General features: G+C 36.2%; 3 protein-coding genes across 3 annotated transcripts in view; 1 reads left to right on the forward strand and 2 right to left on the reverse strand.

Annotated features, from left to right (window-relative positions):
- LOC107636586 (wall-associated receptor kinase-like 20) overlaps positions 1-3875 on the forward strand; it is an 8945-nt gene extending 5070 nt beyond the window's left edge. Inside the window, exons 3-4 of the mRNA XM_016340085.2 lie at positions 2335-2758; positions 3005-3875. Coding sequence (XP_016195571.2) covers positions 2335-2758; positions 3005-3659 — 1079 coding nt within the window. The 3' untranslated portion in view covers positions 3660-3875. The remainder of the gene's footprint in view (positions 1-2334; positions 2759-3004) is intronic.
- Positions 8461-9241, reverse strand: LOC107636587. The gene is made up of 2 exons (XM_021122467.1): positions 8875-9241; positions 8461-8759 (listed from the first exon to the last, which is right to left on the reverse strand). The coding sequence occupies exons 1-2, from the start codon at positions 9239-9241 to the stop codon at positions 8461-8463; spliced, it is 666 nt and encodes a 221-aa protein (XP_020978126.1).
- On the reverse strand, positions 13091-14028 carry LOC110270676. The gene is made up of 2 exons (XM_021120181.1): positions 13954-14028; positions 13091-13863 (listed from the first exon to the last, which is right to left on the reverse strand). Exon 2 carries the CDS (start codon positions 13644-13646, stop codon positions 13224-13226), a length of 423 nt encoding a protein of 140 aa, XP_020975840.1. The 5' UTR covers positions 13647-13863; positions 13954-14028; the 3' UTR covers positions 13091-13223.

The raw sequence follows: 23535 nt of genomic DNA on the forward strand, positions 1-23535 counted from the left end.
CCATCCACCCTCTCTGCAGCCACTCCCTTGCCACTCTCCCTTCTCATTGCATCGTCACACCTCACGGTGTCATCACCTTCACCGCATCGTGCTCTCTATTTGTGGCGTCCCTTTCTGTAACTCTGTCGTCGTATCTATTTTTCTCTCTGTTGCTGCGTCTCCCACCTCGCCTACTGCTCTGTCCTCTGACTCGCTGTTACGTCCCTCCACTGCGTCATTTCTAAAAAAGTTACCATCTTGTCGTTTAGACTTTTTGTATAAAATTTTGCTTTTTTATAGGATAGATACTTGCAGCTCTATTCATATCGAAATTAATAATTAGTTAGAACTATCAGATAGATGAAAAATTGAGTACTCGTAGAAAATGGGGTCCTGTAAAAAATGGGGATGGGGAGCAATATTCCCCTACAGTAAAAAACGGAGAACAAATTTGAGGGCGGGGATGGTGAGCAGGGAGGCATCCCTGCCCCCGCCCTGCCCTGCCCCGTTGACATCTCTACGATTACGATCTTGATTCATTACCCGCTTAATTTTCCTTTATAATCAAATTTCATCGGGTATATATATAATTAATTTTATAAATAATATAATAAAATTAATTTTTTATTTATATTCAAAAAGGAATAAAAAATTAAATACAATATAGTATTTAATTTGATATTTTTTTGTATTTATAAAATGTTTGATTATGTTATTCTACTTCATTAAAATAAACTTGTAAAACAATATAAAATGATAGGTTGATTTTTAGTTTTTATTAGGAGGCATTTCGTAAACCTATTTATGAAATTAATAGCTATAATAAGCCCAACAAATTAATTTATCTTTTTAAAAAAAATGATTAAGTTTCTCTTTACCTTTTATTGTATTAAGAAAAATATATTTTTGAATATATCGATTTTAACTCTAAATCTTAAATTATAAACTTAAATTCTAAAATTGATTAATATTGATCACTTTAAAATTGGTTCGGTATATTTTCTCAAATAATAATATAAACATGAACAGTATTCACAGTGATCGATATTCAATTAGGCTATTATTACACATATTAATCACTCAAAATCTTAGGCGTGAAGTGTTGATGTTTATTGATTTTAAATACCTAAATCAGAATTAATAGTGAAATAACTAGAAGATAAAAATAAATTTTACTCATTATATTTTTGGCAAAATTCTTCATCTCCAAAGAAGAAAGTTTTTATTATACAAAATTTATTATTTTTTATTAACACAAAATTTTAAGAATTAAATTCTAAATCCTATATTAAAAATAAGGTGGAAGTCCAAGATATGGCTATTATGATAAAGAATAAGGAAGTGTTACTGTATAAATGTCAAAAAAAACATCTATATGTATAGAATTTATTATGATAAAGATGGATGATCACATATATTTTAGATGGCTATCTTTCTTAATGTTAAAGGAATCTTTTTTAAGATAAAATTCAATTAAATGAGAGTTGAAAATGAAGTGTTCATACATGTATAAATAGAGATAGTATGGCATGTATATTAGACACACTCAGCAATAAACTCAAACTTGGCTCATCAACTTATAGATTTAGTTTATTGAGCTATTAATGAGTCAAGTTCGAGCTAGCTTGACTCACTTTCAACCTTATTTATCAATACCTAAAATTTTAATGACATGAAGATTCCTTTTATACATTAGACTAAGGGCAGTAAGCAATTTATAAATATGGCCTAACGTGAAATTGGGCTTATAGATAAACATGATAAGTATATTGAATGATCCTTGGATATACTTTTAATTTAATAAATAAATATAAACATAAATTATAAATTCATAAACAATAGATTTTTAAATAAAATTTAAATTCACAGCGAATTAATTTTTAATTTATCAAAAAATAGAACTATATATCACTAAGAAAATTATAACAAGTTACTTCTATACATGTAAATAATGAAAAAGTATAGGTAAACAATGAAAATATTAAACAATGTAAACAATAGATATATCGGATGTTCATTTTACTAGTGTACGGATGGTTATTTTAATATTAAAATTTAGCGGGTTAATTTGGAGGTATAATGTATTTTTATTTAATTGGTGATTATTCATATTGTTCAACAAAGTTATTGTTCCCTAACATTCCCCGTAAATAATTTATGGATCTACACTATAGACGTTTCCTAAAGGGAGAATATTAGTTACTCCTAAGTCCTAACATTTCTGCTTGTTAATTACATCAGATTATCTCTGCTATGTTTTATTTAAGTTATTATTTTGTAATTTTGAAAATATCTGAATATCATAAGATCGATTCATATAGGAAAAGAAATTAACTTTCTAAAATATATTCTCAGGGTTGATATTGGCTGGGACTATCATAGTAGCAGGAGCTTTGTTCACTGTAATGGGCTATTACTTCCAGAGGAAAAGGATCAAGAGAGAGATCCAAAAAAGAATAACAAGCAAGGCACACTTCATACTCAACTCGGACAACAATGGTAGATCTGCAAAAGTTTTCACCATAAAGGAAATCACAAAAGCAACCAACAACTTCTCGAAATCCAACCTCCTCGGCGCCGGCGGCTTCGGCGAGGTTTTCAAAGGTGTTCTGAACGACGGAACCGTCACAGCCATCAAGAGAGCAAAGCATGGCAACATAAGAGGCATTGATCAAATCCTCAATGAGGTTAAGATCCTTTGCCAGGTCAACCATAGAAGCTTAGTGAGGCTTTTGGGTTGTTGTGTTGAGCTTCCAAATGAGCCTCTTCTTATATATGAGTACGTCCCTCTGAATCTGTCATAATAAATACTTCTTTTTTATTTTATTTGCTTTAAACTCCATAAATTTGCCATTAACATTTTAAAGATGGAAACTCAAGTAAAGTTAACTTTATTTGAAATTGAAATTGATAGTTTGAGAATCATTAAATAAAAATTTAATCAAATTAATTAAATTATTTAAGTGCTTTCAACTATCAATTTTACCTCATCAGTTTTAAGAATCATATTCAATACTTAAATTAGGTATGTCTCCAATGGCACCCTCTTTGACCACCTTCACAACAAGAACTCCAGCAAATGGATCCGTCTTGGATGGCATTCAAGGCTAAGAATCGCACACCAAACAGCTGAAGGACTTGCGTATCTTCACGATGCAGCCATACCCAAAATCTACCATAGAGATATCAAGTCAAGCAACATTCTCTTAGACGAAAAACTCGACGCAAAGGTCTCAGATTTCGGGCTTTCAAGGTTAGCCGCCAGCGAAGCGACCCACGTGACAACCTGCGCTCAAGGGACACTGGGCTACCTTGACCCAGACTACTACGTCAACTTTCAGCTCACAGAGAAAAGTGATGTGTATAGCTTCGGTGTTGTTCTGTTAGAGCTACTGTGTTCTAAGAAGGCTATTGATTTCAATAGAGAAGAGGGGGATGTGAATTTGGTTGTTATGGTGAAGAAGGCCTTGAAGGAAGGGATGTTAATGGATAAAGTTGTTGATCCAATGCTGAAAATTGGAGCTAGTAAGTTGGAGTTGGAGACTATGAGGGCTTTTGGGTCTCTTGCTGTTGGGTGCTTGGATGATAGGAGGGACAATAGGCCCTCAATGAAAGATGTTGCTAACGAGATTGCGTGCATTATTGGTATTGTTGCTGATGCTAAGGCTATGGGGTATTAATTAATTAGAGGTTTAGTTGTGAAAGGAAAAGTAAAAGAGTAATGCTAAATAACAACCTGTCAATTTTAGCTAATGCTAAAAACAAATTGCTAAACAAATCCAGTATGAATTTCACTAAAAAAAATATTGAAAAACTCATTGTGCCTCATTTGGTTGATGCTTCTTATCATTGTTCCTACTAGTTAACTATTTCTCTATTTAAAAATATTATATATATACTAAAATCAACTACTAAAAATAACCATCAATATATTTGTGTATTTACATATTATTTAATTTATTTTTAAGAAAAAGTCTAGGGGCTAGTAGATTTTGTGTTTTTTAGCCATTAATTAGCCATTAATGATGTTTTTAATGGTGTGAGATTACATCTAATGGTGTAGAATCATTCAATTTCTTTTTGATGATTAAGTGTTGGCCAGAATTTAATAAAAGTGCTGGCCTCCTAGCACTCCTCTATTTTTAATATGTATTTATATTTTAACATACATATATTTTATACTAATAGCTGATTTTTGTAACTAATTTTAGTGTTTACCTATCATACTTGTTCTCTATTACATGAAGCAACATTTGGTAATTACTATTTACAACAAAGAAAAATTGAAGTATTTTGCAATCTTTCTTTTGAATGCTCACCTTTTTTTTAAAAGAAAAAAGATTTTTTTTATTATTTTTCATCGTATCCTCCTATTTTATTTATTTTTTATTTTTAACAAAAATGTGAGCATCCCAATTATAGTGTCAATAGAAATTAAAGAGAGGGAACTAAAAGATAAACAAAAAAAAGGTGTTAAAAGCAAAATTAACTTGCAGGAATTAAAGTAACAGGAAATTAAAAGAAAAATGAAGAAGGAAAGATAAATATAAAAAAAAGAACATATAAAAGCAAAGAAATTTTATTAAGAAACACTGAAAAAGTAAATTATAAGTGTTTGAATTTAGAGGACTTATTTAAAATTTTCAATTTTTACTTTGTGATGCCAAATATGTTGAGAGTTTTTTAGGTTTATAAGTATCTTTTAAAAGAACTGAATTCTCTATAATATAACCTATGATCCTATTTATAGACTTTTCTATGTCAACTGACAGTTATACGTTACAAGAAAAAAGGCCTATCGCCATTTTTTTCTTGCCACGCTTCAAAAGCGTGGCCCAAGAGTCAACAGCCACGCTTTTATGAAGATGGCAATTGATTAGAGATTTGGCCATATTTTAGATGTCACGCTTACCAAAGCGTAGCCATAAAGAGAAATAGGTACGCTTCTAAAGCATGTCCAGTTTTTTTTTTGTTATAGGCATGTTTTCGAAGCGTGCCCATTTCCTCTAACTATTTGGGTACAAAAAAGTGTGGCAAAAACATTGTTTTTTTATTACATGCTTAAACTTTTTTTTGTTTTATTAAAAACGATGCCATTTCATCAGGGTTGGACAAAACTAAAAAATGAAAAGCCTAGCATAGTCCTTAACATTCTCCTCCTTCCTCTCATCACTCTCTCATTGAACTACTAAAGGTCTGAAGCTTGGAGCTCTCTCATCTCATGTCTCTTGTTATGTCTCTCGCACTCAAGCTCTCTGGTCTACGGTCTCTCTTACTATCTCGGCCTCGCACTTGGTCGTCGTTGTCGCTCTTTGTGTCATCACCATCTCGCATCCAGTCGCGCGCCTTCCCTGCGATCATCATCGTCAGCAACAAAAGCAGCAGGTCACAAGCTAGTCATCGTTGTCGCTTTCTATCCTGTCACCATCTCGCATTCAACGCGCGCCTTCCCTGCGCTCGTCGTCGCTAACAGCAGAAGCAGCAGGTCCCAGTGCTAGTCGTCGTTGTCGTCTTCTTGCTTCGAGCCTCGTTGTCATCTTCATTCGTGCAACTAGAATCTAGTACACGATTTGGTGAGTTCCAACAAATTCTCCTATTCCTTCTGTTTCAATTTTGTTGCTGAAATTTGTTGCTGAAAGTTGAATTTATTTTTGAAAGTTGAATGTGTTGTTGAAATTTGTCACTGATTATCAAAACTGAACCTTGAATTTGTTGTTGTTAATATGAAATAATCACTTAGTTAAATTTTTTTGTTGTTGAAAATTATCATAGTTTAATTTTTTGTTGAAGATTATCATCTTTATATGAAGATAATTTTATGTGACTATCATATTAGTGGTTAGTAATAAAAATATTTATTCATATGATTAATTTTTTGTTATAGAGTTAATTTTATTGCAGCCTATTTTTGACTAGACTAAGTTTATTTCAGACTTTTGGTAGTTCTTTATCCGCTGTTACTGCTGCTACCACCTTTTGTATTTTGCCTCTGCTGCGATGCTGCTGTGGTACTGATATGCTATTGGTCTGCATAATAGTTCTCATTATGCGTGCTACTGTGGTAGTGCTGCTCTACCACTACAGGACAAGCGGTGAATAACGGCGGTTTATTTGTCGAATTGCGGCGGTTTTGATTGCCAGCAGAACAACATCCGTAGCGCATAAAGGCGCGAGAGTCACATTTTGCGACGGTTATTAGCAACCGCTGGCATAACCGCCGCAAATCAGCGGTTTTGTGTCGAACACCTTAGTGGCGGTTTATAACCGCCGCAAGTTCCTGGATCGTATTTAATGAAATTTATTTGCGGCAGTTTTAGAACCGACGCTATTTGTTGCTTCGTTTTTATGTATTTTATTCGCGGCGGTTTAGAATCGCCGCTATTCCGAGTTCGTTTTTTCTTATTTTGATTAATTTTACAAACCTGGCCCTTTTTAAATTAAACTAATTTTAATTTAAAGAATCTTAACGTTACTTAATTTTTTTAATTTTTTTATATTTTTATATATTTTTCCGTCTTTTTTATTTAAAGAATATTATACTATTTTTTCCTATAAAATTCAAACACTATGGGAAAAAAAACTCATTAATATTTAACTGCGAAGCAAACTAACATGTCTATTTTAATAATGTCAATAAAGTATTTCAATACTCATCCAAAAAGGTAAAGTACTTGGCTAATAATTAATTCTCCATATTTAACATAAACAAAACATATCCTGAGAATCAAAGTATCACGTAAGTCCTAATTTCTATTTTCCTCCATGTCTGTCCAAAGAATTCATCCGTGCAGCGATGTCTGGAGGCAGCTCCCCACATTGCTGTTGGACCAGATAACTCAGCACACTCTCTATTACCTGCCTCTTCGTTTTCTCTGCTGCTAATTCATCCTCCATTGCTTTCCTCTTCAATTTTTAGGTCATCACCTCCGCTTGTAGTTCACACAGCATCCTTTGGGCCTCTTCTACTTGAGCTCTATCCACCGGCGGCTGCGAGAACTCGAAAGGAAGAGTTGACTTCGTGTCGGCCCGTGTCCCATCCCACGCACTCTACCCGGGTGCTCTTTACCCAGAGCTTGGGCAAGGGAGTCATTTTCTGACAATATTCTTGTAGATTCATCCAGTTGCTCAATCTCAGATATTTTTTCCTGCAGGCATAAACAAAATTACACAATCACACTAGGCTAATAGCATACTCAAGACATTTTATTTGCTAAACCCAACATGTTACAACATATATGACTAAGTGTACTTACACCAATCCTCCAAGCTTCTTCATGTATATAGCTGCCATAAGATCTTTTGTGCTTTAGGATCCATACTTCTCCCCTACCAACTGTCCTCCCTTGTATTTGTGACTGTGACAATACAATTTATCCCATGAATTTCACTTCTTTTAATTTTTGCAATACTTCTAACATTGTTTTACTCTATGAATAAATCAACGCTAAATGTCACTTATACTTTATTACAATTTTAAATTACCTCTTCTTCTCTAGCCCTAGCCAAGCTTTTAGATCTGCCAGTATGCATGTAAAGTTGCTTCTTTCGATTCAACGCGTTTTGCTTGCACTTCGCCTATTAAAAATCAATAGTAAGCTTGAATTCAATGAAGTAGTAAATATAGCTATGTATAGTATACATACATCCTACGTTGCATGAAACTAAAAATAATGGGGCATTAAGTATAGTAGTCAAGACTTTGAATAAACTGTACGTAATCTAAATTTAAGAATTGCTTTAACAAAAAGAATAGTTTTATGGATGCAGTCCCTATTTACATATAAGAAGTTAACAACTTTATTGTATTTCTAATATGCAAATGCAACCCATAACTCATACCACAACTAACGAAAAAAATATTTAGCAAGCCCTGTGAGATAGTCCAATAACAATCATATAGCATAAATTATAATAATATGGGTACTCAAATTAAATTAAATGTCTTATATGGTAACCTACAAAAAATAAGGTTCTAATAAGGAAGAATGGTGTACACCAATCTCAGCATCATGCATGTATATATTATCATCTTAGTCAAACATTCCTATTGGTCTGTGACCTATGCTGGGAATTAATATATTAAAGTGAATTAATCATGTATATTAATCAACAGGGTTCAAATTCAGCTCAATCGGAATAAAAACTATTTATATATACCAAATCATATCAAGTAAACAAATGGATTACATTTTTTGATTTCAATGGAATTCATTTTTTAAAAAAGTATATGTATTAAATGAATGGGGTACCTTTGTTGCAGGATCATTACGATAATCAATGAACCACTTCCAATGCTCTCTAGGAATTCCCTCCGGGCGCTGATCAAGATTCTGCTCAAATATCCTTGTTGGTTTGTAATGCGAGTCAAACAACCTCCCCCTCGTGTCCTTCCAGGACTTCCCCATTTGTTGCAAAAGTGTTTTCTTGATTCTACCACTGCTATCCTGGAAGTGGAACATCTCCTGCAACGACAATGTCCAGCTATAAGTAATTGCAAGTTAAAGGTTCGATATGATTAAAAAATTTGCCGAACGTCATTACCTTTATACAATCATCATAAACCCTGTCTTTGTCCCGCACCTTTGCCCAACTCTTTTCACAGATAGGAAATTTGCTATAATCAGAATCCAGCGCTCCTAGAATGCCACTTAACAGGCCAGCTCCATCTCCGACTGCCTGCAGTTCCTCATTGAACCTCAGGATGATCTTGCTACCATTAAGAGACCGCTCCATAGCCTCCCTCACACTCATTTTAGCTTGCTTGATTATTCCTTCAGAATCTATCAATAAAGAAGAAAAAATGTAATTTATGTGCTCAATGTGCCACACGTGTAAGGAGCATAACAATATCATTAGCTGAACAATTAAAAAGTTTTATCGTTCAACACTTGTTACCAATGAGATCAACATCCCAAAACTCAGTAGTCTTTCGTCGTTTGTGCTTTGCAGCATCAGAAGCAGCAAACATCCTGTCAATGTGTTCCTCAAACGAATCTACCTCGTTCGCCTCCGGGTCAATGTCTTCATTGCACGGTTCCGTCACTTGTGAACTGTTAGTGGCTTGTGGCTCAGGTCTTGGTTCGCTCCTAGGTGGACAAAAGAGTTGCAGAAGAGCCGCTGCAGAAACACCACCATTACTGGGGGGCGGAGGGATGAGCCAATTATTGTCATCGGATGGTGAAGACACAGGAGGTGCAGCTGGAGGCTGCTGACGTGGTGGCTCTACTCTTGTGCCTTTCTTGAAGCGAGCTTTCCTGGGCATCTTACAATCCTAGTCAAAACACATGTATCATGCCAAAAAAGATTAATTCCTCATGGAAGAATAAAATAATTAACTAACAAATAGCATTACTCACATTTTAATTATGTAACAAGGTATTTAAAACCAATCTATATATGTACATATCTTAATTATATAAATAGAATCTCTTTTTCCAAATGATCCAACTACATGTAAATTAGAAGAATCAAATTAAATTTCAAAGGGAAAGCTATTAATGGACGAGGACGCCAATAAAGCCATAGGATATTGTCATTGGAAAAAATGAAACCTAGTATACAGAGCATAAATAAATTATGAGTTTTCCTAATTCTCTATTTGCATGAGCCACATCTACTGCATTACATTATTAATTACCATTTTTAATATTCCTATTTATCACAGGTGTATTAAATTCTAAATATTTTTAATTAAGGTACTATGATTAAAATTAACATCCATCATTAATAATCATAACAGAATTAATTAAGAAACCATGATTAAAGTTAACATCCATCATTAATAATCCTAACAGAAGTAATTAAGAAAATATGCCTAAAGTTTATATTCCCAAATTTACATGACCAATACCTACTCCATTATATTCACCATTACCGTTATCAATGTTCATATTCCTAGCAAGAGAACCGATCGCAGATTTTTTTAATCAAGAGAATATTTTTTTACTTAAGATAATTAAATTATAAATTAGAAGGAACTATCAGTGGCCATATTCTTTATTCCTTTTTTACAGTAACATTGAAGATATGAATATGCAACCCCCCAAACAAATTATATATTATATGTGAATGCTAATACGCACATGGAATTCGAGTTAATGTTAAGATGATAAAAGATAAAAAAAGAATGATTGAATGCAATTAGAAAGGGTCAGCATCTCAATTAATTGGTACTTGTGGCCAGCGGATGTCAAGTAATGTGGTTTCTTCATAATAGCATTCTTACATAGTGCACCCATTCAACTAAAAATGCTCAGGTCACAAATAGATAACTGACCAAATATGACAAACATAACTATGAGCATGAAAGAGGTGAAACTTGTTACCTCAACGAGCACGACGACCGTGTGGAAGAGGATTTGACTGACGACCGTGAGTGAGCCAAGGGCGCACCAATACCGAATACGCTGCTCGGAATAGACCACAGGGAAAGTGAAAATAAGGATTCAGCTATGGGAGGATTGTGAATGTATGCGCAACTGGGGCTGGTGTGAGGAAGTTTTGGAATTTATTTATTTACTTTAACCGCTTCAAGGTTTTACGGCGGTGTGGGCCTTGAGATAGTATAAACCCACTACTAATTCAGCCTGTTTTCATAATTATAAAAAATGACTAGAAGAAATCTCAAATAATACTACTACTAATTCACAGTTTTCATAATTGTAAAAAAAATAATAGATCAATCTTAAATTTTGTTCACTAATCTAAATACATAAAACAATAAGACTACAGTGCTATGTATTCTACCAATATATTACAAATTAAAGACCAAAAGAGTGATTATATAGGAATATAATTTGCTTTACTGTGTTTTATATTTTTTTAAAGCTTCTAAACACATTTGGAGATATCAAGGGATGAGACCCTTTATCTTGCGTCAGGAGTTTTATTTAATTGAATATTGGAAGTGAATTCAAGAATGGAAAATCCACGCCTTGTATTTGTTGTGAAGACAATTTTCACATATTGTCTTTGAATAGCTGGCTCAAATAGGCAAAAAAGAATTTAACCATCGAAAAAGTAATAAAAAGGTACAAAAAAAATTGAAGAGGTTAGTTAAATATCTTTGTATAAATCTCTTTAATATATTTTAAAATAATGCGATCACATTAGTCCGTATCATAATCTAAACTACATGTTCACATCATTGATAAAAAGAAATAGGATGGAATCTTCAAGACAGTGGTAGAATGTCTACCTTAGAAGCTTTTGAAGGATTATCGAAGAAAATGACTTGACTTTATATAAAAATCAGCAGGTTCTTATATATATTATGCATTTAATTGTGTTTGAAATGAATCCAAATTGAATTTTGTGCAAAAACACAGAAAGCGAATAGAAATAACAACCAAAACATAACGGGGATTCAATCAAACAAATAATGAGTAACAGTATTTGACAAAAACACCATCACAAGAAAACAGGGTAGAGATGGATCAAATCAGCTGGTTCTCGTTTGGTGTTTTATTGAGGTCATAATCTCTCATGGTAGCATTGTGACCGGTCCAAATAACCTCATTGGAACTGTTGCTGGGCACGACTTCTTCTTCCAGTGAGTCTTGAACTATCTCCCCTAAATCTTCTGTTTCCTCTTGAAGCTTCTCTTGAGATAATCCTGAAAGTTACATCGTAACAAAACTCTTTGAATAAGATTACTAAATTTTATAGAGAACATGGTCTAGATGCCATATTATACAAGGCTTGTTTGACTTACGTTCCCAGATTTTCGTGAGTCCTCTTTCTATGAAATAGAATTCCTCTCGGGCCGCAAAATCAAGTTCAACCAAGAGATTGTTCTCGCATCGGGCCTAAATCAGAACAACATGATCATCAGAACAATTGGGAATTCCAAGAAACTAGGAAGACATTACATAGGTATTTATTAAGTTATGCTTTCTCAAGAATGCAATAAAGGAGACAAGAAAAAAAGTTTTTGCTTGAAATATAGATGCTTTATACAAGAGTTCATTCATAACAATCACAGCACACAGCAGGAAATGATGATCCACATTTGTCATATTTTTGATATGATTCACTATTTTCACAAAGCACAAGCCTAACTCAGCAAGGATTTCACAAGCACAAAGCACTATTGGGAGAACACTAGTCATATAGAAAATAGTACACAACTTCACATCTAGATTCCTTGCTATTGATAAACCAAGCATGATATGATGCCTAACGGCAACGATCTAACTGAGCAATAATTAAGAAAACAAATGATTACTTAAATATAACTATCACATATAAATATAATATTAGTACCATCTGAACAAATCATATAATTCATGTGTAAGTTGATTTTATACCTTGACCTCCTCCAGTATTTTATGGGAATGTCTAGCATCTGTAGTTATGAAGAATTCGAAGCCAAATTTCTTCCGGTACTTCGCTCCGAATTGACACAGATCCTACAACATTCAGAGTCATATAAATCAACTGATAGTTGACACAGTCTTATGGTTATAGGATACTAAACACACTAAAATAGTTGTCGCCGTTCGACGAGGTAAAAGAACCCTTGACGGTCAGCCAGATTGACCACGTACAGATATTAGTTCAGTAGGCGCCCTACTAATAGCAGTACCTATGTGCCTGTGTGCGGAGAATGCATCCAACCATGCTCTAATAGGCAAATTGTTGAACCATAAATCTTGAGCGAATAAAATTGCGTGCTCAAGTGAAGAGAACGGAGATGCCTCTTGCATCGAGCGGACGAAAAAGAAGCTGCTGGCACACATAAAGAGGTCATTCTCTTCCAATTTCCCTGCATAGTCCCAACACATAAAAGGGTGAGCAAGAGAACTCTAAGTATACAGGTCAAGCATATTAAATGTCAAGGTACAGACACTTAAAAAGTGCAAAATTAAATAAGATCAAAGTTGAACCAGACGTCTGAAATCTATCATTATCCTAGTTGCTTATAAATAAAATTGCAAGAGTATAATAAGGGGAAAGGTACTATGTTAATGGTACTAGTGTGCATGTTATATATTGCTAGCCAAATATATTTATAAATCAGCAGCCTCTTCTCCGGTATCAATTGCGTCAAGAGTGGGTTCTTCTAAGTTACCATCCCTTGCCAACGAGATACCTTCAACATCACGCTTAGACAAATCAGTTAGACTTTGTTGGAGGGAAAGTTCGACCTCACAATGTTCATTGTATTCACCCATGTCAAACAAATCTCTCGGCTTCACATGGACTACTACACTCCAGTCCTTATCGACTTCATCATCCACATACTATACAAGGCGAGCCTCGGAAGCAAGAATGTACGGCTCGTCGTCTTCACGATTACCAGTGTGAATCGGATTACTAAAGTTGACATAGGTGTGTCCCAAAATGTCTTGCTTTATGCCTCTACCAGACGTGGTGTTTGCCCAGATACATCTAAACAAGGCCACAGAAAATCGACCACTGTAATTTAGCTCAATGATATCTACCAATCTTTCATAATAGGAGACGCCACCAACAGCCATGTTACTGTCACGAGCGCTTGCATAACTTCTAGTGTCAGAAGTGACACAAACCCCGCTATTCTGGGTTCTCATTCCTTCCTCTCTTGATAGGGTTCTAAACCTGAATCCATTGACATTGTACGCCTTAAAGCGCTTTGCCTGAATATTGGGTCCACATGCGAGCCACTGCAGTTCTCTCGGGTGCATCGTACTTCCCAGTGGTATCTACCAATGAAATATACATGTTCAGAGTTGAGTAGCAGGAGGCAAGATATCAACGAAACAATAAATGGAAGAGCCATACAGAAGATTCACCTCATTCTTGAACCACTCGGCGAATTCTCTATGGACAACCCTGTCAATGTAGGCTTCATTTCTTTTGCCAATACTTCGTAGCTGTCTTTTTCTGCTAGCCCTAAAATCCCTGAGCATACCATGTGGATTTATTGTTAAAGTTATAAACAAATATTGCCTTCGGGTACTATATGAGCCTAAGTTTAATAACTGCACTTACTCGAAGAAATTCTCCACAGATGTGCAATTGACTAATACGTGACGATGTGCTTGAAGTCTCTCGGTTGGTGAAAGAGTCAAACATGCTGCAGCCCCTACCGCTTTGCCAATCAGTGGGAACATGCTTGTCGCGTTATTAGTCGCATTTTCGCTCGGTCGATCATCAACACGCAATGGTCGATTGATCCTGCTCTCAACATTATCGAGATATCTCGAACAAAAAGTGAGAATCTCATCGGATAAGTAGCCCTCGGCAATTGATCCTTCTGGTGCTGCCCTATTACGCACGTACTGCTTAAGACGACCTAGGTACATTTACGAGCGAGATATATGTTAGGTTGTTAGCTTTCAAAATAACTCAAATGTAAAATTAGTCCTGTAGGTACCTTTCAATTGGATACATCCACCTATAATGCACCAGGCCCCCTAGGCGTACCTCTTCAACCAGATGCGCAGTTAGGTGTACCATGACTGTGAAGAAGGACGGTGGAAAAATTATCTCCATCTGGCAAAGAGTGAGGATCACATGTTCCTGTACGAGAGGAAGTTGTTGAGGGTCTATAGATTTACTGCATAGTCGTCGAAAGAAAGTTGACAAATCAGCCAGGACGACTGCCACTGGGGCTTCCATTACATTCCTTATAGTTATTGGGAAAAGATATTCCATGAGAATGTGGTTGTCATGACTTTTCAAGCCGGATAGTTTTCGCTGCTGTAGGTCAACACAGCGAGATATGTTGCTCGAATGACCATCTGGAAAGACCACATTCTTTAAATTCCTAAGAAAGACGTCCTTCTGTGAAGTCGACATGGAGAATATTGCAGTGGGATACTTTCCATCTTCCCGTGGCCAAAGTTCACGCCTAATTTCCATTAGCTGGAGGTCTTTTCGAGCCTTGAGGTTGTCTTTGGATTTACCACTGTCATTCAGTATTGTGTAGATAATGTTGTCGCACACATTTTTCTCTATGTGCATCACGTCCAGGTTGTGACGCAATAAATTATACTCCCAATATGGGAGTTCAAAGAATATACTCCTTTTTCCCAAGGAGACTCATCTTGTAATGCAGCCTGTTGTCCTTGTGCTCTTTTGCCAACTACCGTTTGCACCTTGCCAAGCTTGACATGCACATTATCTAACTGTCCCAAAATATCTCCACCCGACAATGTTACAGGTGGACCTCTGACCTCTACCTTTCCATCAAATCTGACCCTGTCCTACCGAAATCTGTGGCCTTGATTCAGAAAGCGCCGATGACCCATGAAACACCATTTTTGACTGAAAGTGAGTCGCTTAGACTCAGCATCCAGGTTGCACGTAGGACATGCTCTCCCACCATACGTATTCCACCCAGATAAGTTGCCCAACCTGGAAAATTGCTTATTGTCCACATCAATGCAGCATGCATCTTGAATGTTTTTTTCTCGCTAGCGTCATACGTATCAACACCACCCCCACAGCTGCTTCAACTCATCTATCAAGGGCTGTAGGTAGACATCTATGTCATTACCAGGCATCTTGGGACCGGGGATAATCATAGACAGGAAGAAAGAGCTGGGTTTCATACAACTCCATGGGGGCAGGTTGTAGGGGATGAGGATCACGGGCCAGATCGAGTACCTTGAGCTGAGATTTCTGAAGGGATTAAAGCCATCGCTAGCTAATCCTAAACGAACGCTGCGTGGATCACCACTGAAGTGAGGATATCTTCTATCAAATGCCTTCCATGCTTTTCTGTCCCTTGGATGCCTCAAAAAACCATCCGAGTTAGGACCTTTCTTGTGCCACAACATGTCAACAGATGTCTTACTGGACATGAACATCCACTGCAGTCATGGAACAAGGAGAAAGTAACGAAGAACCTTCGCCGCCTGCGGCTTCCCATTCTTCTTAACAACCACATTGATCCGGACAATGGAATTCCTCCTAGTCTTTTGCTTCCATCTCGAGATCCCACATCTCTTGCACCTAGTCAGTTCTTGATCGTTGCCCTGATATAGCATGCAGTCATTCGGACATGCATCTATCTTCTTGTACGCAATGCCAAGCTTTCATATGATCCTCTTGGCATCGTGCAGAGAAGCCGGAATCTTTGCATGCTCAAAGGCCTCACACAGTAGCTCTAGTATCATTCTGAAGGCCTTGTCGCTCATGCCACACATGTACTTTATATGGTATAGTGATAAACCACTATTTTATGGTTTATCTTGTACTCAATTGAGTGGTTTTTATTAACTCTTTACCCACTTATTCATAATATTTGCATGGTTTTATATTTCCTTCTTGATTTTGTGCTATGATTGAAAACATGCTTCTTTGATCTTATATTTGCTTATTATTAATCCTCTCTTATTACCATTAGATGCCTTGATATGTGTGTTAATTAATTTCAGAGATTACAGGGCAGGAATGGCTCAGAGGATGGAAAGGAAGCATGCAAAAGTGGAAGAAATTGCTAAGCTGTCCAGCCTGACCTCTTCGCACTCAAACGGCTATAACTTTAGCTACAGAGGTCCAAACGACGCGGTTTTAGTTGTGTTGGAAAGCTAACGTCCGGGGCTTCGATTTGATATATAATATGCTATGGTTTCCTGACGCTAGGCGACGCGATCGCGTGCTCCATGCGGCCGCGTCGCAGTGACGGAAATCCAGCGTGATTGAATTCGAGACCAGCAAATTCTGGGCTGTTTCTGACCCAGTTCTCGGCCCAGAAAACACAAATTAAAGGCTATAAAGTGGAAGAATGCATCATTCATAAGGAGGCTCTCATAATTCACTTTTCATATTTTAGATGTAGTTTTAGAGAGAGAGGTTCTCTCCTCTCTCTCTCTTAGGATTAGGATTTAGGACTTCTCTTAGTTTTAGGAGTGACTCTCGATCCCAGGTTTAATGTTCTTTTCTGTTTAATTTCGTTTCCATTTTTATTCACCTTAGTACTTTAATTGATATTTATCTTTTGAATAATTGGCTTATGGCTTTCATGTTATGATTTTCTTTATTAATGCAATTGAGGTATTTTCAGATTTGTGATTTATATTTAGCTTTTTACATTCTTGGTTTTGGTTAAAAAATCAGTAACTCAGGAGTTATCCAATTCAACAGCATAATTGATAATTGTTATCTTGCCAATTGAATTTAACTTCAATAATCCCAATCTTTTCTTAGGAAATAAATAGGATTTGAAGATCAAACTAATTAATCCCTTGACTTTCCTTTACTTTAGTAAAGGTTGACTAAGTGGAATTAAGATTCAACTTTCATTATTATTGATAAGGATAACTAAGTCTGGACTTCCAATTTCTTATACCTTGCCAAGAGTTTATTTTATTATTATTATTTTATTTTACTTGTCATATAACATATTCCCACCTTACTTCCAAAACTCCCAATTTACAATCTTCATAACCAATAATAAGAACATACTTCTCTGCAATTCCTTGAGAAGACGACCCGAGGTTTGAATACTCGGTTATCAATTTTAAAGGGGTTTGTTACTTGTGACAACCAAAACTTTTGTAAGAAAGGTTGATTGCTTGGTTTAGTAACTATACTTGCAACGAGAGTTTACTATAACTTCTAAACCATCAATCTTCAGTTCTTCAAAATGGCGCCGTTGCCGGGGAATTGCAAACGTGTGCCTTATTATTGGTTATTGTAAATAGTTAAAAAAAATTTTCAAATTTTAATATTCAAATTTCAATTTTAAAAATTCAAAATTCAAATTTTAATTTTCAAATTCGAAAATTTGAATTTCAAATTTGCTTTTATTTTTGTTTTCTCTCACTACTATGAACTCTCACCCCTTTGGCTATGAGTCTGGTTACAATTATGTTGCAGGAAGAAGAAATTACAATGAGAACAGGCATCAAGGTTGGAACAATCAAAGATGGGAGGAGCCACAAGGATTTGATCAACCCTCATGGCATCAACCACCTCCAATGGACTATTGATGGTGTTTTTTTTTTGTGGAAAAACGAATTTTCCAAAACACACAAAACTCACCGGCAAGTATACCGGGTCGCATCAAGTAATAAAACTCACGGGAGTGAGGTCGATCCCACAGGGATTGAAGGATTGAGCAATTTCAGTTTAGTGGTTGATTTAGTCAAGCGAATCAAGAGTTGATTTGAGTGGTTTGTATTTGATAGAAGCTAAATTGCATGAAATTAAAAAGGAGAGGGATAATTGGCAAGAATTTAAAGTACAGAGGAATTAAAGAGGCTGAATCTTAAAGTGCAAGTAATATAAATTGCAGAAGCTTAGATTGCAAGAAATGTAAATTGCAAAATCTTAAAGTGTAAGAAATGTAAACAGCTTGAATTGTAAAGGGAATTGGGAATTGGATTTGCAGACATTAAATAAGGAAAAATAAATCTCAACGCATAAAAGAGTAGAAGATGACTTGAATTGAATCAGATCTAAAACGGAAATGTAAATGAACTTGAAAAACATTAAACAGAGAATTTAAAATGAAAACTCCAGATCTCAGGACCCAAGAGACTAGATAACCGAGTCTAGATCTCAATGCCTTCCTAGATCCAAATGTAGAATTCAATTGCAAGAAATAAAGAAAAGTAAATTGCAGAATGAGTAGAAGAAGAGGCAATGAACAGAAATTGAAATTCAATTATGCAAAAAATTAAACAAGATCCCAAGGTGAGATTGAAACAGAAGTTCTTCAATTCTTCACCCAAGATCCAAAGCAAGAAAAGTAAAGAGTGCTAAGCAAGAACAAGGAAGAAGAGAGATCAATTCTCCTTCCCAATTCTCTAAAATTCTAAAGCAACAATTCAAAAAACTGTAAAGGTGAGGTCTCTACTGTAAGTATGTAAAAAAAAAATCCCAGCAAGCTCCCTGAAAACTTAAATCCTAAGCTATTTATACACTTTCTTCAAATGGTCTTCAAGCCTTGAATTGGGCCTTTGCTCTTGATGGAATTGGGTTGATAAAAGCCTCTGTTGATTGCTCTTGGAGTTGGAGAGAAACCCATTGTGAACCGGGCCATGAATCATAAAAGCTTGAGTCAAAGTTTGAGGCAAACTTTGGCTCAAGCTTTTCATATCAGCTGCCCCCCTTTTGCTGCTATCAACGTTTGGGCTAAAGTTTGAGGTCAAACTTTGAGCCAAACGTTGAGCCTTCTTGTATGCCTTGTGGCGCCAACGTTTGCCAAAAAGCTTGAGGCAAACGTTGGCGCAAACTTTTGCTCTCCTGGGTGTGTTGATGGTGGCGCCAACGTTTGCCAAAAAGCTTGAGGCAAACGTTGGTGCAAGCTTTTTCTCCTCCAGGGTGTTGGTGTGTGGCGCCAACGTTTGCCAAAAAGCTTGAGGCAAACATTGGCGCAAACTTTTGCTTCTTCCAGGGAGATTTCAACTTTTCCAAAAGTTTGAGCTAAAGTTTGAGGCAAACTTTGGCTCAAGCTTTTTGTTCTCTCTTACTCCTTGCCCTTTTTTCTTTCTTCAACCTTCTTCAAAGCTCTTTTCACCTATCATCAATCAATCAAACACATCAAAGCTGTGCTCAAAATCATGAGTTTGTTATTCTTTCATAATATATGACAATTATAGCACAAAATCTCATGAAATTGCATTAATTCATCCATGGTTGATTGAATCAAAGGAAATATGAAATTTTACCCAATTGGCTTACTTATGGCTCAAGAAAGTGCATAAAAACAATTGAAAACAAAAGAAAAAGACTAGTGAAACTAGGCTAAGATGACTTGTCATCACAACACCAAACTTAAAGCTTGCTTGTCCCCAAGCAAGAAAAGAATTATTGAGAAGAAAGAATGAAATGGAAAAGGATGTTCATGCTAGCAGAGTATTATTGGTAGTTCATAGGGTTTTATGTGGATATGTAAACACTCACTTCTTATTGACTTTTAGGCCTAGAAAGTCTCCTTCAAGCATCAAGCAACACACTGCTATAACCTCTCATTATTCCTTTGTCCTTGACTATTATTTTTCTCTATAAGCTTTAGTTCAGTGTCATGTGTAACAAGTTCTTTTCTTTCTTTATACTTGACACATTATTCACTATAGACACTTGGCTCACATTCCTTCTTAAAACATTGATGCCCAACACCTCTTTGGGTTACTAAATGCCTTGTAGTTAGGTTGCTCTTGATAGTGGACTTTCAGCTGATGATCCCGGGTTAGTTAACCCAAGTCACCAAGTGTTGATGCACTCCAAAAAACTTAATGATCCAAGCATATCCTAGTACAAAGACACCACAGGCATATATTCTAAGGTTCAAGCTATTGGTGTCTAGCTTTACTTCTTTTTTTTTTCTTTTCTTCTATTTCCAATTTTTGGCTTTTTCTTTTCTCTTTTTGTTTTTCTTTTTAACCAAGGACTTTTATTTGATTGAGATTCATAGACAGTGAGCTACCTTCTATTTAAAAGGAGACAGTCTAGTTCTTTTATTCACTAAAAGTGATCTATCATACAATCACACATACATACCACCACTTACTTTTATTGTACTTTCAGCTAACAAAGAACTATCTCACTTCACATTCAAACATTTTTTTTTATTAAATTAAAGATGCAGGGGACAAAGCATGCTTTTAGTTAAGTGAAAATAAACACACAAGCACACACTTAGACTAGCTTATTTATTGCAAAAAAAATGATTCTAATTGTACTAGATGAACACTTTAGCAAGACATAAATCAAAGCATTTCTCAACAGCAGAAGTTAAGTATAGATACAACCTATTGGTTTGCAGTTCTTTTGTCCTTCCTTCTGTTGTGCCCCTTTTGAGTTATGATGCATAATGTCTTCAAATGGTGGTTAGTTCCCTGCACAATTCTCAAAAGTTGCTTGCTTCTCAAGCCCTTAGGTGACTGGTTAGTATGCATGAATTGAGTGTGGCTTTTGAATTTAATTTGGTGTGGGAACACCAAACTTAATTCCTTGCCACTGTCTCTAATGCAACAAGTTGTACATTTATGAATTCTTTTGGCCTTGCTAAAGGTTATGGAACCAAAACTAAAAACAATTAAATGGTTGAATAATTTGTCTGATTACTTGGAGCTAGCATTATGCAGGAGGTGAGAGTATGCTTTTAAATGAGATTTTGGTGGAACACCAAACTTAGAATCCTTCATTCTCCCTTAAATTATTTTGGTGTGTATCTCTACTTCTTTCAAGCATGGATTTAGAAGTCTTGGAGCTAACTCATTGACTACCTCCTTCAAACTTTGATCTCTGGCCTTATCCTCCGTACACTCTTCTTCTTGAGTGGGCTCATGTGGGGTTTTAAAAATATGGAATGCTAGGTGCTCATCATGCACTCTCAGCAATAATTCCCCTTTTTCAACATCTATCAATGCTCTGCCCGTAGCAAGAAAAGGCCTCCCTAGGATGATGGGAGTGTTAGGGTCCTCCTCCATATCCAGAATGACAAAATCAGCTGGGACAAGAAATTTTCCCACTTTTACCAGCACATTCTCTACAACTCCAAGTGCTTGCTGAATGGATTTATCAGCCATTTGAAGAAGTATTCGTGTGGATTTCAGCTTGACAATTTGGAGTTTTCTCATTAGAGACAAAGGCATCAAATTTATGCTTGCACCAAGATCACAGAATGACTTCTCAATTGTTATGTTTCCTATGGTGCAAGGTATATAAAAACTCCCAGGATCATCTTTCTTCTCTAGCAACTCTTTTTGGAGAATAGCACTACATTCCATTGTCATCTCAACAATTTGTTCTTCTTTTAGGGACTTTTTCTTTGTCAGCACTTCCTTCATAAATTTGGCATACAATGGCATCTGTTCAAGTGCTTCTAAGAAAGGAATATTGATGCTGGGTGTCTTGAATATGTCCAGGAACTTTGAGTATTGCTTATCCTCATTCTCTTTTTTGAACCTCTGAGGGTATGGAAGTTTGGGGACATATGGCTTTACCCCTTCCTTCTTCTCTTGTAGTTGATTGTTGCTGGAAGTTGTTTGAACTATTTGTGGGATTATTTTGTGGGTGGAATATGGATGTGGAAGGTGGATGATGGTTATTTTGGGGTTTTCTATATGGATTGTGGGTTATGTTTTGCTGGTTGTTGTTCTGGTTGTTTCTTGAGTTGTTTTGGTTTGAATTTCTTTGCCATGGTTGTTAGTTTTGAGTGTGGTTATCTCCCCATCTGAGATTTGGATGGTTCTTCTAGGATGGATTGTAGGTGTCACCATAAATTTCATTTTGGCCGCAGCTTTGATTGTGCACATATTGAGGTTGTTCCTGCTGCTGATCTTCTTGGTTTTCTTCATTTTGCCCCCATTTGGTTGATGATTGGCTTGTGTTGATTGCTGCAACTTGGAGACTATCAATCCTCTTGGCCATTTGATCAAGTTGTTGTTGAATTTGCTGCTGCATCATTTTGTTTTGAGCCAGAATTGAGTCCACTCCTTCTAACTCTAGCACTCCTTTCCTTTGTGATGGCTGGCTTTGTCTCTGATGAGCAAAGAAATATTGATTGTTTGACACCATATCAATGAGGTTTTGGGCTTCTTCAGCTATCTTCATGAGTTGCATCGAGCCTTGGTGCACGAAATTGTGATCTCCAGGCTCGAACAAATCCTGGTAATGGCTCCAAAGCTTGGTGCTCTGATCTCAATACATAATTGTCACAACTTCGATACAACTAACCAGCAAGTGCACTGGGTCGTCCAAGTAATACCTTACGTGAGTAAGCGTCGAATCCCACGGAGATTGTTGGTATGAAGCAAGCTATGGTCACCTTGAAAATCTCAGTTAGGCAGATATAAATTGATAATGATGTTTTCGAATATTATATAATAAAATAGGGATAGAGATACTTATGTAATTCATTGGTAGGAATTTCAGATAAGCGAATGGAGATGCTTTTCGTCCCTCTGAACCTCTGCTTTCCTGCTATCTTCATCCAATCAGTCTTACTCCTTTCCATGGCTGGCTTTATGTGATACATCACCACTGGCAACGGCTACTTTCGATCATCTCACGGGAAAATGATCCAATGCCCTGTCACGGCACGGCTAATCGTCTGGAGGCATCACCCTTGTCAATGGCTTCATCTTATCCTCTCAGTGAATAATATGCTCACGCACCCTGTCACAGCACGGCTATTCATCTGTCCCATTGAAGTCTAGAATGATTGGCATCTATAGGAACTTCAGATTTCGAATAGTGTTATTGACTCTCCTAGTTCAGTATGATGATTCTTGAACACAGCTTCACAGCATCAGCAGTCCTTTTTCAACCTCTGAATCTGATTTCTGCTCAAGTCCCTCACTTTCAGTCAGAAAATACCTGAAATCACAGAAAAACACACAAACTCATAGTAAAGTCCAGAAATGTGAATTTAACATAAAAACTAATGAAAACATCCCTAAAAGTAACTAGATCCTACTAAAAACATACTAAAAACAATGCCAAAAAGCGTATAAATTATCCGCTCATCAAGCCTCCTGCGGAATAGTCAAGTGCCTCTTGAGCTTTCATTGTCAGTTCTTCATAGAAAATTTGGAGTTTATCCCATTCATTAAACATCTCAGGAGGGCACTTCCTGATTAGAGCCTTGTATCTCTCCCATGCCTCATAGAT

Source organism: Arachis ipaensis, chromosome B04, assembly GCF_000816755.2.
Source record: "Arachis ipaensis cultivar K30076 chromosome B04, Araip1.1, whole genome shotgun sequence".
In the NCBI taxonomy this organism is placed as follows: Eukaryota; Viridiplantae; Streptophyta; class Magnoliopsida; order Fabales; family Fabaceae; genus Arachis; species Arachis ipaensis.

What these genes read in the sequence shown, in the direction of transcription:
- LOC107636587 (XM_021122467.1), bottom strand. Translation starts at nt 9,241, where the DNA reads ATGCCCAGGAAAGCTCGCTTCAAGAAAGGCACAAGAGTAGAGCCACCA. An exon ending in TTGGGATGTTGATCTCATTG is followed by an intron (nt 8,760 to 8,874) that starts GTAACAAGTGTT and finishes CTTTATTGATAG; the next exon opens with ATTCTGAAGGAATAATCAAG.
- LOC110270676 (XM_021120181.1), bottom strand. Translation starts at nt 13,646, where the DNA reads ATGCACCCGAGAGAACTGCAGTGGCTCGCATGTGGACCCAATATTCAG.